The following is a 17,956-nucleotide window of genomic DNA, read 5'->3' on the forward strand; positions in this document are numbered from 1 at the left end:
CTGAGCTTCTTTATTGCATCCAATAGTGTGCACTAGTGTGCCACACTATAGTCCCTTCGCTCTAATTTCCGGCAGCCAATCGCGTTGCAGGTCGGTTACATTTAAACGTGTGTGTCTTGTGATTCGCTGATTCATTTCTTAAGGCTCGATAAATACTTAATATAATCGCCAGCCATTTTAGCTCTTTTTTTGGCGTTCGCAGAAAGCACACGAAGACGTTATTTGCCGCTCAATTATTTGCTGAATTACATTGCGTTTGATTTATTATCATAGGAGCTACGACATGATAATGTTTAACGGTGTGTCAAATAGATTCCTCGTATGGTAGCTCGGCAATGTGAGAACAAAAATGGCGAACGATACTACCTACCTACTACTACTAGTAGACTTTATAGAGCCTTTACTTTCTAAGACGTAAGCAAAGGGGTGGAGTCACGCCAGAAATAACAGCGTCGGGACTATAGGTTTTGATAGTACAACAGGGCCTGACTGTTTTGATCAAAGAGTACAGCTGCAGCAGTATTATTCTGATTATTCTGTGCTCTGATTTATTGTTCTGTGGTTACAAGACAACCATAACCATAAAATGGCAATCGATACGAAGAGTTGTTAAAAAGGCGGCCATTTTTTCTCTGTATACTATGCTTAAACAAGGCAGCAAAGATATCCCCAAGTATAATTAACATTATTTACACATCCATCACTTATGCATGGTTTATTAGTAAAGTTTTCTGTCCTAACTCTGCGTAAGTCTTGTATAAAAATTATACATGGTTTATTAATAAGACCTAAGTGTACAAAAAAAAACCACACACCCTGTAAGAATAAAAAAATTATATCCAGGAAAACATCATCTCCATTTTTTTAAGGAAACTACAGTGAGTGATCTGTCATTTCTTAAACAGGTGTCAAAAATATTTGGAACAAGAAGGCAGAAAGTTTGAAAATTTCCTTTTTTAATTTTGTTGAGTAAATGACATTTCAACTGCTTATATTAATCCTTAGAAGCCGGAAGACTTATGCCACTATTGCACGCAAATTTCTAACTCTTAACCAGGGGTTCGTATACCTGCATAATCAGGTAAATTTGTGTTGAGTTCATTACCCGAGTGGTATAAGGCACACAAGATATGTCCAGAAAACATATCGTGCCTAAGACCGCAGTTCACATCCCGGTCACTGCAGTCAATTGAGCCTGTGGTAAAGGATGGGGAGGGCCCATGTAAAGCAATCTGTGTAATGGTACGCATGGAAGCTGACGGGGTTTTAGTTGACTGCAGTTGAAATGATTTTGATCCCTTTTAAGAAAAAAAAGAAACATAAAAAAATGTATTATTTTAATCAAGTGCAATGTCCTTAATGAATGTATGTATGTATGTATTTATTAACACTACAATTGGGTATACACCTGGTGGCAGTGATATATAATATACAACAATTACAATTACAATAATACAATATAAGTACAGCAATAATAAAAATAAAATAAAATAAAATAAACGTAAATTTATTTCTAACTATAAATAAGTAGATGCAATAAACCTAGGACCACAGTCTAGTACATATAGTCGCGAAGCTCAATACGTAGTAAATATGCAAACATTAGACAGTTGCTCACCACTAGGATCGCAAATATCGCCTCATTACAGGCAATGCAAAATAGAACCGTCACAGTCTATTGTTTCTAGCACCCTCAAAACTCAAGCTTCGTGTCTGTATATAGTAGACTGTGCTAGGACTATAAATAAAAACTATTCTATAATAACGCCTACAATAAGCAAAAGTAAATCTAACTTATAAGTACTTCTATTTCACCCAATAATGTTATATAAAATTACAGAATATCAACGTATTTTATATATAACATACAATTTATATCACGTCACGACCATAATACTAGCTGCCCACTATAATGAATGCATGGCTCCTACAGGTTAAGTAATATTTCACATTACTAGCTTGTTGCTTGTCAAACCACTTACAGTGTGCTGTCTCCATAATCAGTGTGTGGCAGCACACCCATGAAAAGTCAAAAGTTCTGTTTTCTGGCTGGGAGAAAACTTGCTCACCCTATGCACTAAAAGCATGAGAAGGAAACTGAGGAACAGATATGATGTAGAATTAAGCTCACCATGATGGAGCAGTAAACCGCACGACATCCGAGCTCAACGTCACAACGAATTCATACTCCTCTTCCTGAGCACATATGGTGGGAGAGACGTGCAAGCAGTTGTTGAGAGACACAAACCAGTCAGGTTTGTGCATCACGGCCACCTTTTGTTCCGAGTAGACTTCCAAGAATGGTTCTGTGTCGTCATGAACGCAGAAGACAACCCATACACGGTCCCCCTTCTGCAAAAGAAAACAAAATTATTTTTATGCTCTACAAATAATATGATTTTGACTATTCCCAGCAGGAGATAAACATATTTAACTCTACTTCTATTTTCATGGTTGCAATAAAATTATCATAACCAAGATTTAATTACAAGCCTGCTGGCAACATTATTATTAAAATGGTGTATTTATATATTATCCAACATGGGAGTTATTGTGTTAGCCTTTCGTAAAGTTCACTTCAGTGCTGGTTATTGATTATTATTTGAATCTGTCACACCTTGAACACCGATTATTGGTGTTCTTTTCTTTTGTGTGTCCTTTATATTGAAAGTAAGTACAATCGTTGTTTATACAGTAGAATTCCTCATATCCAGCAAATGTGGGACAAAGTCAGTGCCAGATAAATGAAAAATACGTTTATAGGTTATGTAAAGACATACTACTGCACAAACATTTTTTTCCATCTTGAAATTTAGTAATTTTCATATAGATATTTAACAATAAAGTTTTGAAATATGTACAATGTTTATTTTTAGTACTGAATATGGTAATGTACATTCATCAGTTCATAATTATTGTAATACATAAGTGTAAAAAATACTAAAAGTTTTCGTAATCTTATGACAATTTTAAATAGCGGCCATGTGAGTGAAGAGCAGTGTAGCCAACATCGCAACTATGAAGATGAAGTAGCGCTCAATGAGTTGAACCTCTTTAACATATCTCTAATGTCTTCTTGTTTATATATACTATCACTCAAATGAAACTTTTATGCGCTGTAGGAACAGAGAATTTCACTTCGCTATTTCAACATCCCTGCAAAACAGGAGAGTTCAAGTGGTAAATTTGAAGATATCGTCTTTGCACATTGTTTGCAAGGCCCAAGTGACATGGGTTTTCTGTGCATGTTTTCACGCGTGAACAATGTAAAGAGTAAACAATATGCGGCATGTGCGATCCACGAAAACAAATCACATCTTCGTCCAACTCTTCCCTTTCATATGAAGGACTTTTTTTTTTTTGGCCTGGCCAAAAGTGCCGTTGTTTTGGTATTGCCGGTTATTTGGGTGCCGGATACGAGGGATTTTACTGTAATATAGTTTTATTCTGTATGAACCATACATTTTATTTTAGTGTGTTTTATTTTCATTTCTCAGAAAACAATATAAGATTAACAAAATATGGACTGAAAATATTTGAGTTTAGAAATTATAATTTATTTCAGTGAAAAGTGTTGTTACTGCAATATTTTAAATACAAATTCCCAGCCCTTTTATTACAAAAAATACAACTGTTATGTGTGTACATCTTGATTACACACTTTTAAAAAAAGTGTCATTCAAAAAGTGTACCAGTTTTGAATCACTTGGTATTGTTTTTTGTTTGTCGGTTGTCGACATTGTTTTATTTCATTTCGATATCCATAAACATTCCGATTGTTGCTTCAGTCTGAATTTCTCGCATTTTGTTACTGTGTGTCTAGCCATGGAGCAGTTTACTATCGCACAACGTGTGGTTCGTCACAGTGTGACTGTTAGTCCAAAGAAATCGGTTCTTCGCCGTTCCCAAAAATTAGGCATAGGATGTTCTTCAGTACAGCGAATTCTCCGATATGATCTCCATTACCACCATGGTGCCACCAGTCACTCTGGCCGCGAAACAACTGAGTTGCTCTATGAGTGGTTCCCGGATTGTCTCATCTCGCGTAATGGTGACCATCATGGCCACCAAGATCATGTGATTTAACGCCATGCGATTTTTTTCTATGCAGTAATCTTAAATCATTGGTGTATTCAATAAACCCCGAAACATCCATGAGTTAAATCTAAGTGGAAATTTGTCAGGCAGACATAGCGAATTTCACGGACAGACTTCTTGCATGCCAGCGCAGTAGAGGGGGTTATATGCCCGACATAATTTTCCATACCTGAAATGGGAAGATGAGTTGAACATGTTTATTTCCTAGTTTAAAGTATTTTGAAAAAATAAAGTTCATAATTTTATATATCAAACCCAATGCGCTTTTTGAATGACCCTTTACTTGCATCACTAATTATTTGTTACAACATAACAAACAACTTTCCTGTGTTAATTGAAAAATTATGGTACTTTACCTCAGTTAATATCTAGTTTCGACTTAATATCCGTCATCTTCAGATTTCTAGTCTAAATTAATATACTGTTAGTTCACAGGAATGGCCACTGAACCCATAGAACCATCTGCATTGGAGAAATTGTAAGCAACCTTCTCAACCTTTCAAGGTGGGCAGTCCTAAAGCTGTCAATAATTTTATAGATAGAGAGCTGCTGAGAGTCTACATTGTCAGACATGTAATTTTTACAAGAATAAGGTGGACTGTAGTTTGGACGATTTGAATTAGACATTAAAAAATATTAAAAAAAAAAACACTAAAATTAATGACAGTAACTCAGGAAGTACCATAATAGACATTACTATGTGGACATTTTCACAATGTCGCTACATTTCAGTTTTATGGCTTAGTAACTAATCTCGTCAATATGTAAACCATACCTTAGGATAAGCTCCCATAGTCTTCTTGTCTGTTGAGGGTAATCTCTTGAGCCATGCATTTTTATGAATCTCACGGAAAAGTACGCTTCCAGTAGAGACCAGAGGTGCATCTTCTGGTCTTGGAATGGCATTGACTTCACCTGCAGCACAAACAGAACATACAACAAAAACTAGCTACTATATAACTTATACATTAGTTTAGGAAAAATTATAACAACATCTTTTTGCTCCATGTGACATGAACTCTAATATTGAACTTCTGATAAATTAGCATGACATTAATGCATACAACCAGAAGTAACTTTAAAATGTACTACACAATAGATGGAAGTCATAAATGAAGCACGTTAGGAATATGGTCCCCAGACATATTGGAAAAAAATACGGGACACTTACGTGGTACAGTCATTAAGTTCTAATACTGAGCGCATAGTGGCGTTGTGGTGCACTATAGCGCATAGGTGGAGCCATGGTATGATACCTTGTCAGTTAGTCTCTCGACCCAACAAGAGACAGTTGAGTGCATGCACTGTAAGCAGAACTACGGTCTTTGTTGTGACGGTGATTTGAATGCGCGCGTCGGAACTCGAGTATGTTGCAGTTTGAGCAACGGGCAAACGTCAGGTTCTGTCAGAAATTAGGCGAAACTGCTATAACCGATCATAACTGAAGACGAAACATGGTGTTTCCTTTACGATCCGCAACTGAAGCGACAATCCGCCACCTGGAAAACGCCATTATTTTCACGACAGAAAAATCCGCAACAAGACAGGTCAAAAGGCAAGGTGATGCTTTAACAGTTTTTTTTTATTCAAATGGAATTGTTCACATAGAATTCATCCCACAAGGTGCAACTGTAGACAAGGTCCTCTACAAAGAGATTCTTGGCCGTTTAAGCAATTCAATTCGTCGTAAGCGTCCTGAGCTTTGGCATAGGAAGAATTGGCTGTTGCTACACAACAATGCCCCTGCACATCGCTCCATCCTTGTCCAAGAGGAACTTGCAAGGCAACAGGTCGCTGTTTTGCCACACCCTCCGTACTCACCTGATCTCGCACCATGCGATTTTTTTCTCTTTCCCCTCATGAAATCAATCCTACGTGGGCGTAATTTTTATGCGGCCGAAAAGGTCATGACTGCCACAAGAGAAGCCGTACGGCATCTTCCTGCCAACATCTTTCAGCGGTGCTTCCAGCAGCTACACCAACGTTGGCAGACGTGCATAGCGGCCAACGGCGACTATATTGAGGGAGGATGTCGATCTGTTTAAGTATACGCCGTATCACGCGGCATCTTCTGAGACATCCAGATTCTTGTGGGTGCCTACCCTTCAGGCGTCAGTGTCAGAACTTAATGACTGTACCACGTATAAGTTATCACTCAGTAAGTTTAGTATGCACACCCATCAAATATGCCAGTCTTTCAAAGTGTAATAAAGTTTACTACACAAACATTTTACTAACTAACTAAGAGTAAGTAAACAAATAGTAAACAACATTGTTAGGAAGCATATTTACATTAAGTTTAAGCTTCTTTATGTAAGTTGCCTTCAAATTCTTTATATTAAGTTATTACAGAAATAGCTACAAAACACACTATTCATGTGACAATATTCTTATAAATCAATTCCACTTAACAATGGCTTATTTTGAAGAATCCTCACTGAAGAATGATTCTACAACAAGCATTGATTTTACTGTTTTTACAGACAATTTATTTTTCTCATCAGTTCGTAGAGCATTTATGTGAGAAAATAATCTTTCGACACACACATTTGTTCCAGGGATACACAAAATGAACTTCACTATCCTCTTCAAATTTGAGAATTCTCCTTCAGTACTTTTAAAACAATCCACCCAGACTTCATCTAAACGTTTGGTGTTGCCATCACTCGCCTTGAGAAATTAATACAGTAACTCACAATAAATTGTTTCATTATAGCCCTCTACAGTCACCAGCAATGATGAAGTGCGATGTTTGTAATTTGTAATGTCGAATAGACATTGTAAGTTTTCCATTTTTTCTCAGTTCAGAACTTTAAAATATGGGACGGAAAGCTGTCTCAAAGACTTTTCTCGGGACAACGGGACGCATTAGCGAAAAATGGGACGATCCCCTATTTTAAGGGACGTCTGGGAACCCTAGTTAGGAAGGATGATGAAATAATAGCTTAACAAATTAGTGACATTGTAAGTAATGGAACATTTACTGGACAGGTTGTAAGAATACATAATTTTATTCAATTTCTTACGTTTGGCAAAAACAAAGTTATAATCTAATTTTGAAGCCAAGTTTTGTTCAATGGATAGAATTATCAATAATTATGACAATGGGAGCCTGGATTTTAATGACGTCGACTTTAATTTTTTATTTAAATTATTATATTTCATGAGTATCATTTCTTGATAAATTGACTCGTAGATAATGAATATGAATGTGATCTAGAAGAAACCACATTATATTCCACAAAATGAGAAAGTAACAATTTTAACAATTTGTTGAGTATCTTAAAAAATTTAAGCTACAATTGCTAACAAATGCAAATAAATATTTACCTGATCCAATCAATTTAACATTGTAGTTTCCAGTCAACTTGAGAAAATATTTTACATATCAATGTCCTCATATTACCATACTGATTTTTATATCTTTTTAACACTTACACATTCATTTATTAACATTTTTTCCTCGTTTCCACCTTCATTTACTGTTTGTTTATGTACAGTAAAACTGTAAATGATTTATTCTTGTACCTATAGAATGCCTGAAAAACTATCTGAAAAAAATTTCATTCAGAATCTGACTTGATACTTCATTAATAACGTAATATTATCATGGTCATTATGACATTTCCGAGGGAAAATGGACCTTAGAAAGACGGTAAAGTGATCAGTGTGATAATTCATAAACGAGAATCTAAATACAATGTCACTAACTTAAGACATGAAGACATCTTTGTGACGTGACGAAAGTGCACTGTTAGCTGTTGCTGGGGAACAGACACATTATCATTTTGCAGGATTACATTTTACATTCACAGTTTGTTAAATGAAAGCAATCGCAAAATTTTTCTGAACGGCAAAATTTCAATGTTTAATTCCTATTTTGAAGTGCTCCAGTCTCCATTCAACATTTTCTCTGGTGAGTAAGGTAACCTTAAATTAAAATTACATAAACAATGTTCAATTTATATTACAAATAGAGAAGATGATTAATCTCAACAGAAAGGCAATTATCTTGCTATGTGTTACAAAATTCAAATTTATTTTTTACACCTATATGAAAATAAATAAGCTACATTATGCATACAGTATATCTCAAAAATGTATTACATACATTCTATTCGAAGATATAGTGATGCCTCAAAAAATTCAAATTTTACTGGTACCCAACTTTAAATAACACAGATCTTTATACAGAAACCTACTTCAATGAAGATTATGAGAGTTTGATTCCAACACGATGATACATGAACAATTATGAAAATAATCTACTATGGTACATGTATAATTCTTTACTGCTTCGTTAAATGCAGGGTAAGAGAAGATAAAAATAATACAAACAAGTGGGTTTCACTGGTTGGACTTTTACTTGAAGCAAGTATGGAGATACGATTGGAAATAAAACTCGAAAAAACGGAGTATATAATTATAATTAATTGATTAACTAGTCGACTTACTCGTGTTGATTATGTAAGCCGCACAAATCTTACATAATTAACACGAGTAAGTCCACTAGTTAATCAATTAATTGTATTCAAGTGTTAAAAGTAGTGTACGCAAGATTCAAAATGGATATATAATTATGTCTCGTGACCAGAACATAGTACGAAATGGAAATACAAAAATTGAAAATTTATCCTTTGAAGAGGTGGAAAAATTCAAATATCTTAGAGCAACAGTAACAAATTATAAATGGCACTGGAGAGGAAATTAAATGCAGAATAAATATGGGAAATGTCTGTTATTATTTGGTTAAGAAGCTTTTGTCATCCAGTCTGCTCTCGCAAAATCTGAAAGTTAGAATTTATAAAACAGTTATATTACCGGTTGTTCTGTATGGTTGTGAAACTTGCATTCTCACTTTGAGAAGGAACAGAGGTTAAGAGTGTTCGAAAATAAGGTGCTTACGAAAATATTTGAGGCTAAGAGGGATGAAGTTACAGGAGAATGGAGAAAGTTACACAAAGCAGAACTCCATGCATTGTATTCTTTTTTTTTTATTGGGTTATTTTATGATGCTGTATCAACATCTAGGTTATTTAGCATCTGAATGATATGAAGGTGATAATGCCGGTGAAATGATTCCGGGGTCCAGGACCGAAAGTTGCCCAGCATTTGCTCGTATTGGGTTGAGGGAAAACCCCGGAAAAAACCTCAACCAGGTAACTTGCCCCGACCGGGATTCGAACCCAGGCCAACTGGTTTCGCAGCCAGACGCGCTGACCGTTACTCCACAGGTGTGGACTTGTATTCTTCATCTAACATAATTAGGAACATTAAATCCAAAAGTCTGAGATGAGCAGGGCATGTAGCACGTATAGGTGAATCTAGAAATGCATATAGATTGTTAGTGGAAGGTCTGAGGGAAAAAAAGACCTTTGGGGAGGCCGAGATGTATATTGGAGGATAATATTAAAATGGATTAGAGGGAGGTGGGATGAATTCATGACATTCAACAACGTTTCATGAAAATGATACTAAAACTTTGTGTTGCACTAGTAGACTACAGTGTAGACTTCTTCTGTATATATTTCAACTAGACTGTGACTATAAATTAAGACGTTATAGTACTATTAAGATTTTTTTTTTTCATTTGACTTGTTCCATATTCTAGCTGTGAAGCACTGTACAAATACCATGGAATGTTAATAAATACAACACAATGCTAGGAACTGGATTCATTTTGCTCAGGACAGGGACAGATGGCGAGCTGATGTGAGGGCGACAATGAACCTCCAAGTTCTTTAAAAGCCATAATGAGAAAGTAACAATTTTAACAATTTGTTGCGTCTGTAGTATCCAATTAACTTGAGACATTACTTTTCATATCAATTAAATTTAAAAGTCCTCACATTATTGATCTTCACAACTTTCTAACACTTACATAATCATTTATTAACTTTTTTTTCGTTTCTACCTTCATTTACTGTTTGCACGTGTACAGTAAAACTGTTGTAAATAATTTATTATTGTACCTATGGAATGCCTGGAAAACTATCATGCAACGAGAAAAAACTTGAATTCAATAATTTGCAACATGTGCCAGAATCTGTGTGATTTGATGCTTAATTGATAAAATATATTATCTTCGGAAAATGCAGTTTATGGCTTTCACATGTTAAATATTAGGTACAGTATCTTGTTGGGCTATCTCTGAGAATAGCCCACAACAGACTGAAACTAGTCAACAAGGTACTGTACCTAATATTTAATGTAAACTGCATATTCCGAAGTGATACAGTGTTAAAAGTTGTGTAATCATGGTGTATATATTACCATGATTATTATGAGAAATCCGAGGAAAAATGGAACTTAGAAAGATGGTAAAGTAATCAGTTTGATAATTCATAAGCGAAAAGCTATAAAAAGTCACTAGCTTAAGACACGAAGGCATCTCTGTGACGTGACGAAAGTATAACATACACGCATTGTTAGCTGTTGCTGGGGAACAGACACATCATCATATGCAGGATTACATTTTACATTTACAGTTTGTGAATTTAACGGAATCGCAAAATTTTTCTGAAAGATAAAGTTTCAATGTTTCATTCCTATTATGAAGTGTTCCAGTTTCCATTCAACATTTTCTTTGGTGAGTAAGATAATCTTAAATTAAAATTATATGAACAATGTTCAATTTATATTAGAAATATGGAAGATGATCAAGAGAAAGGCAATGATCATACTATGTGTTACAAAATTCGGTAAATGTTACTTATGTCCCGGCCACTATAGGCACTTGATAAAATACCTTCAAAATGCCTTGTATTCAAAGTATTGAGTAGTAGGTAATTGATGTGATCACTGGGAGAGCTGTAAGTCCACCCACCCTGCTCTAAATACGTAACTTACTTATATACGAAAATCGTCGTGCATGAATGAAGAATACCGCCATATTTCTTTAATGCAACAGTGGGTTTCAGTGTTGCCAACATAGTAATAATATACACACCTAATCAAACATTACCTAACCTTTCTCATAATACTACACACTTAATCAAACCTAACGTAACCTATCACATAATACACACCTAATCAAACCAAACCTAACCTAACCTATCACATAATACTACACACCTGTAGTAACATTTCTCACACTTAGTATCATTTCGTTTTCATGTATTGCCGGCTCTGCCAATCATGTCGGTTTCGATCTAGTGGAAGTGAATCGTACTAATACTACTAATTTGAAGAAGAAGCAATGGCGACTTTCATAATAATTACATTTTACATGTTTCGTGATGTACTAAATGTGTTAATGTATTAATAATTCTCTATATACGGTACAGTAAGATTTTAAATGTGATGTGGTTGTGATAAAAGTATTGAAAATTGGTTTACAGCGCCACATTGGTAGTGATAAAAGTGTGCAATATTCGTTCAGTGATAGGTGGATGCTCTACATTGACCAAAAATTCAGAATATTATTTTTACTGCTATAATATGAAAATAAATAAGATACATTACGCATATCTCAAAACTGTAGCTATTATGTATTCTATTTGAAGATGTACTGATACCTCAAAAAATTCAAATTCACTGGTACCCAACTTTGAATAACATAGATCTTTATACAAAAACCTATTTCAAGAAGATTATGAGAGTGTGATTCCAACACAATGATACCTGAACGATTATGAAAATAATCTACTACTTACTTACTCATGGCTTTTAAGGAACCTGAAGGTTCACTGCCGCCCTCACATAAGCCCGCCATCGGTCCCTATCCTGTGCAAGATTAATCCAGCCTCTATCATCATATCCCACCTCCCTTAAATCCATTTGAATATCAGGGGTGGCCCGTCCTTATGTGCTACAGTGCTACAGTGCTATAGCACAATGATAATTTTTGCTTAAATAATGTATTTGCAATATTATAGTATTTAATCTGTCATTTGACAATTTCCCGTGGTTATGTTCATGACGGGTTATAGAGCGTTTAGTCTTCGCTCTTCGTTCTTTGGTGCCTCAGGGGGTTCGTTGTGCTACTCAGAACTTACATGAGAATGTAGATAATTACTGCGCATGTGCAAAGCTGAAATCATTGCTCTGATTGGCTATTTTTACGCGGGGAAGTGCTGTAGTCAGCTTCAGCACAACACAGCTTGGAGATTGCAAAAGTAAAGCGTAACGAAAGAATGCTTGTTTGTGGAAGAACTCGGAACTATGTACAATGTATTTGGTAATTCAAGTGTCCGACTGCTGCTGCCATCTACCAGTTTTTTGAGGTTCCTCCTGAATCAATCAGCAAGTGACGGAAAATGGAATCCGAAAATTGAAGCCAAGGAAGTATGAGACCGTATAATTCAGGAAACTACTCATCGTTTCCAGTCTTTGAGCTACCTAGACGCAACAAAATTGTTAAACAGCAAATTTTTTGACAATTTTTTTGCATAATTTTCCTGAACGCGAATTTGAAGTTGCTGTCAACAGCCATACTGCACTGAACAAAAGAATGTTAAAGACACAACTTGGGGTTCTATATGGAAGACTCGACTTCCGAAATATAGATGGAGCTGTTCAATTGTTACAATACATAGCCTCCAACAATTCACAGGATCCATTCTGTGAAATACCGTAACGAAGTTGTTAAATATTTTTGGTACACCACCAATGACCACTGCTGAGCAAGAAAGATGTTTTTCTTGCTTGAAACGCAAGTTTTTAAGGAACACTATGTTCCAGGATCGCCTCACTGTTCTTACAATACTGTCAATAGAAAAGAGTATAATGTCCAAGATGGATGGTTTAACGTTTAACACCAGGGTAATTAGTCACTAGGCGAGTCTCAAATTAAGATAAATACATATAAGTGTATACAGTAGGCCGATATAGAGATTGTAGCACACTCATTATTTTGACCACCAGCCGCTACTGTTGAATATTATCCTCCCATCTATGATGTTATGTACCAGCGTAACTTATATTCTGTGCGAAGTGCAGGCTCTCAGTTACATATTAAATAATTTTAATGAGTATACATACCATGACCTGTACGCTGGGCTTGTGTCTGTGAACTCCTCGTTGGATCCATTGGCTTCAGCTAGGGCCACACCTCGTTAATGCCGAATGTCTTATGGTAAGCATCATACCATAACCTGTAGGTTAATACAAATAAAAAAACATATTTTAAAACTTCAACACCACCAAGTGATTTTCGATTTCAGAATGATTACGTTTTGATTTATTATATAAGACTCAGCTTTCTGCCCCAGCAGTAGTGGAAGATAATAGAGGAATGTGATAGTACTAGGAAGGTGTGGGGAGTGATCGGAAATGGTCTGCAGAAACAACATAGTGATTGAACGTGTAGAATATCATAAGTGAAAATGTTGTTTTGATTTCAAACACAGTAATATGCTTACACATAACACTGTTACACGCAAAATGTTAGGCCTATATTATGGACTTGCTGGAAACTCCATAAGGAGATTTATGTATAGGCCTACATCTGAACCAGTAGGTCTATTTCAATTACAATATTGTTGTTGTTTTCTAATGCCAGGCGTTTTACAATAAAATCATTTGACCTCTTGCACTCCAATATTTTTCAAAGATATTGTCATGGTCAGCCACTGAAGCACAGATTTTGAGGTGCTCCGAATCCATTTCTTGGTTTGAGTTGCACAGTGGACAGTTAGGGGACTGATATATTCCAATGCTATGCAAGTGTTTGGCCAAACACTCATGGCCTGTTGCCAATCTAAATGCAGCTACAAACGATTTTCGTGGTAAATCGGGAATTAACTGTGGATTATGATGCAGAGAGTTCCATTTTTTCCCTTGAGATTGTGTTGTCAAATTTTGTTTGTTGAAGTCTATGTAGATTTAATAAATCTTTTCACAGAGTAATACGTAGATTTAGTAACAGGTCTGTAAACAGCAGTGCTGCCCATCTTTGCCAAAGCTTCGGCATACTCATTACCCAGAATTCCACAATGGGATGGTATCCATTGGAATACAATTCTTTTATTGAGTGTTATTAATTGAGGCAGCATTTTAGTTATTTCGGCTGTTTGAGATAAAGGTGTGTGTCTAGAGACTATTGATAGAATAGCTGCTTTGGAGTCTGAAAATATAATTGCATTTTTAAATTTATTGATGTGGCATAGAAGATTCCTGAGACTTTCACTTATTGCAATGGTTTCTCCATCAAAACTTGTTGTTTCATATCCAAGATATCTGTAACTGTTGTCTCTAAAGACAATTGCTTCACTATTTCAGTGTGTACTTCTGATTTCGGTATTTCTTCTGTTAAATTTAGATTATACTCTATATTTAATAGAGTTAAAGGTTTCGTTTAATTTGTAAGTTCAATTAAAATGTACATAACAGCAAAGATCACCGAACTGTAAAATAAAGTAATTTCGGAACAACTGGATAATACGCACGGCAGACCAATATCGATAGTCGACTCTACTCGCTGGCCACTAGTCACCGGGCCGTACCAAGCCGTATCAAACAAAATATAATCGAAATGGTGGTAGTCAAATTCGCGACTATATTCTTAAATAATTCACTCCATTAGTCAAGTTCAAGGTTTTATGTAGTACAACGGCGGTTTTTTGAATGCATTAAAAGAAAATGAAGATGTAATAAGATAATAAACTAGGTTATCACAAGGAAATTAACAGGAAAAAAGGTGTGTTTCACGGAATACAATTAAAATGACGGAAAGTAAATTTCCGGTTAATGTTCGCCAAAGCGTAAAGTACGTAATTATGACGGCGTTGCTGTTTTATTTCTGGCCTATAGAAAAATACCTAGCCTTTTACGAAAAAAAAAATTTAAGGACCATGAAATTATTCACCGCTTTCATTATAGGCCTATTATTTTTTAACAATATTACGAATCAAAAACTGTCATATTATATAATTTTAACTACTACATGGACGAATCAAATCAAGCTAACCTAACCAAAGCTAACCTAACCTAACCAAAGCTAACCTAACCTAACCAAAGCTAACCTAACCTAACCAAAGCTATGCTAACCTAACCAAAACTAAGCTAACCTAACCAAAACTAATCTAACCTAACCAAAGCTAATCTAACCTAACCAAAGCTAATCTAACCTAAGCTAACCAAAGCTAAGCTAACCTAACCAAAACTAATCTAACCTAACCAAAGCTAATCTAACCTAACCAAAGCTAATCTAACCTAACCAAAGCTAATCTAACCTAACCTAAGCTAAGCTAAGCTAATCTAAGCTAACCTAACATAACATAACTTCGTAAATGCAAGGCCTGTAACCGGAGCAAGAAGGGATCTCAATCATTTAATCTGCAAGTACACGCAAAAATAAATTCAAGTAAGGATCACGCTCCCACTGCATGAGAGGTCCGCGCATGCGCTACAGCAAAACTGTTTCTGTCCCGAGCCTCTCATCTAAGGCACTCGTCATAATTTACTCGCAATATTTACGCAAATACACATTGTCGCTAACAGTGGTGCTATCTCTCAATAATGTTCAGAACGAAGGCGGTAGACAGAGAGAGAAAAAATTTCTCCCGCCAACTACGCCATACACCAACGTCATGTTCTTATGTTGGTGACATTGTGTATTTACTTAAATTTGGTGGTAAACGTAACGGCACGGTTCAAAGTGACCGTGCTAATTCTCCAGTATAGCGGTAATTTCTTGTATCTTCCATCACTATCCATCACGATAGGACCAAATAGACAACTGAATGAAATAGCTAAACATTTATGCAATTATCAAGTATGTTTTGACTATCACTCCTGTCAGACGTATTTCCGAAAGTAAATAAACTGAGGAGGCTACAGCTGCTGCCGATATCAGATTTCATTTTACTATGTGTTGTCAAATAAAAATAAATTACGAAATACTTTGCGTTAGCCATACTAGTTTATAGTGATGGTGTAAACTGGTAAAATGTATAGTGTACAACAAAACTCTACAATTTGTATGTTAATTGTTAAAACATGTGTTCATTTCAAAACTTCCCTTACTTACTAATTGCTGATTATCGTTTCCTTCCCCATAATACAACAAGTAATCTCCCATTTGTGTTATGCCATTCCCATCTAACCTAACCTCCTGTACTCCCACAAAGTCTATTCTATATCTAGCTATGTTACCCCTTCTGTTCTATATAGACTTGTAACATTCCAAGTACCAAATCTCATCATCTTTCAAAATTTCCCACTTTGAATAATTGTAGACATGCAGGGAACCGAGTTTGAGGAAAAGTACGTTGATTTATTTTTTCGAGAGGGAAATTAAAAACTACTGCTGATTTAATTTTGTGAGTCAGCCCTTTACCCCCTCCACCCACTTTTGAATTTCAAATCATTTTAAAGTGCCCCCCTCCCCAAAAAAACCTGGTACATCCGTTTATGAGATAGAGGTAATGGTAGTACCAGTACTAGTTTTTGAGGAAGGTGAGGAGGTGGTGGTGGTAGTCGTGAAGTGATGAAGTTGATGGTGGTAGTGCTACTATTGCTGCTAATGATGTTCTCATGATGGTGGTGGTGGTGGTGGTGGTGATGGTGGTTATATTTTCCGTACCTTAACAATACAGATATAGGCTAAACTAGCGAATAGGTACTGCCCTTTGTGTTCTGCTTATATACCAAATGTTTTACAGCTCTTTCCTCACTCATACCTACGTAGGTGACATTACGAAAGTTTCATCCTGGTGTACACTTGAATTTTTATATTAGCTATAAATGTTAATATCATGATACCCGCCTTTGGTATGCCTTGCATACAGTATATGAATCCGTGACAGGTTAGGTTACTTTCGGCTTTCGGTATGCTTTGCATTTACGAATCTGTGACAGGTTATATTAAGTTAGTTTCGGCTTTTTTATGCCCTGCATATATGAAAATGTGATAGATTAGATTAGTTTACATTTTTGGTATGCCTTGCATATACTAAAAATTGTCTAAGAATGTGCCCTTTTTGCTGTCTGCCTTCCTTTGGTACCACATTGTAAAGATTACCAAAAATGTCAATAGACTAGCCTATATGATCAAAGTCTTCGAGGTAAGACTATTATTATTATTATTATTATTATTATTATTATTATTATTATTATTATTATTTTGCTTAGCTTAGAATACAGTCGCCCTTGGTAGCTTAGTTGGTAGGAGTGCTGGCCTTCTATGCTCGAGGATGCGGGTTCGATCCCAGCCGAGGTTGATGGCATTTAAATATGTTTAAATGCGACAGGTTCACGTCAGTAGATTTACTGGCATGTAAAAGAACTCCTGCGGGACAAAATTCTGGCACACTGGCGACGCTGATATAACCTCTGCAGTTGCGAGCGTCGTTAAATAAACCATAATTTAAATTTATAAGCTTAGAATACATCAAGACTCTCTATCCCGGATGTCTACGCGAAGATGAAGATGACAGCAAATGAGTTCAGAATTTTCTAGTGTTGTGCAAAGGCTGGTGATTTTTTGTTAGAGACGTTATCAGTACTGGTCAGTGAGGAGCTATTGGAATGGCGGATGTACAAACGAAGTCGCATTACGAACACTATGTTTTTTTTTCGTTATTATTTGTTCTCTTTCACTATTTTTGAGTGCTTATTCCAATAATACAATTTGTGCGTTCTTCACATTACATCGTACCTATTGTGTGTTTTATATCACTATGTTTTCTTCTTTCACTAGAAACATATTCACTTCCATTGCGACACACCTCTCATTTCAAACGTAATTTACTACATTTTCCAACAATTTCTCTTCTCCAAATATATCCCTTCAAAATCCTTACATTTTCAACTAAAAAAAATAAAATAACAAAAAGAAATTAATAATAAATTCAACGATTTTCATTTCCAAAAACACCAGACGTACCTGTACACTAGTTTCCCCCAGATACATAAT

General features: G+C 35.7%; 1 protein-coding gene across 1 annotated transcript in view; it reads right to left on the reverse strand.

Annotated features, from left to right (window-relative positions):
- The window catches only part of LOC138693093 (uncharacterized), a 38,157-nt gene that overhangs the window by 17,655 nt on the left and 2,546 nt on the right, over positions 1-17,956 (reverse strand). Inside the window, exons 2-4 of the mRNA XM_069816711.1 lie at positions 13,081-13,193; positions 4,874-5,013; positions 2,132-2,352 (exon numbers count right to left, since the gene is read on the reverse strand). Of these exons, the coding sequence (XP_069672812.1) occupies positions 2,132-2,352; positions 4,874-5,013; positions 13,081-13,129 (410 nt within the window). The 5' untranslated portion in view covers positions 13,130-13,193. The remainder of the gene's footprint in view (positions 1-2,131; positions 2,353-4,873; positions 5,014-13,080; positions 13,194-17,956) is intronic.

This window comes from Periplaneta americana, chromosome 2 (genome assembly GCF_040183065.1).
Source record: "Periplaneta americana isolate PAMFEO1 chromosome 2, P.americana_PAMFEO1_priV1, whole genome shotgun sequence".
Lineage (NCBI taxonomy): Eukaryota > Metazoa > Arthropoda > Insecta > Blattodea > Blattidae > Periplaneta > Periplaneta americana.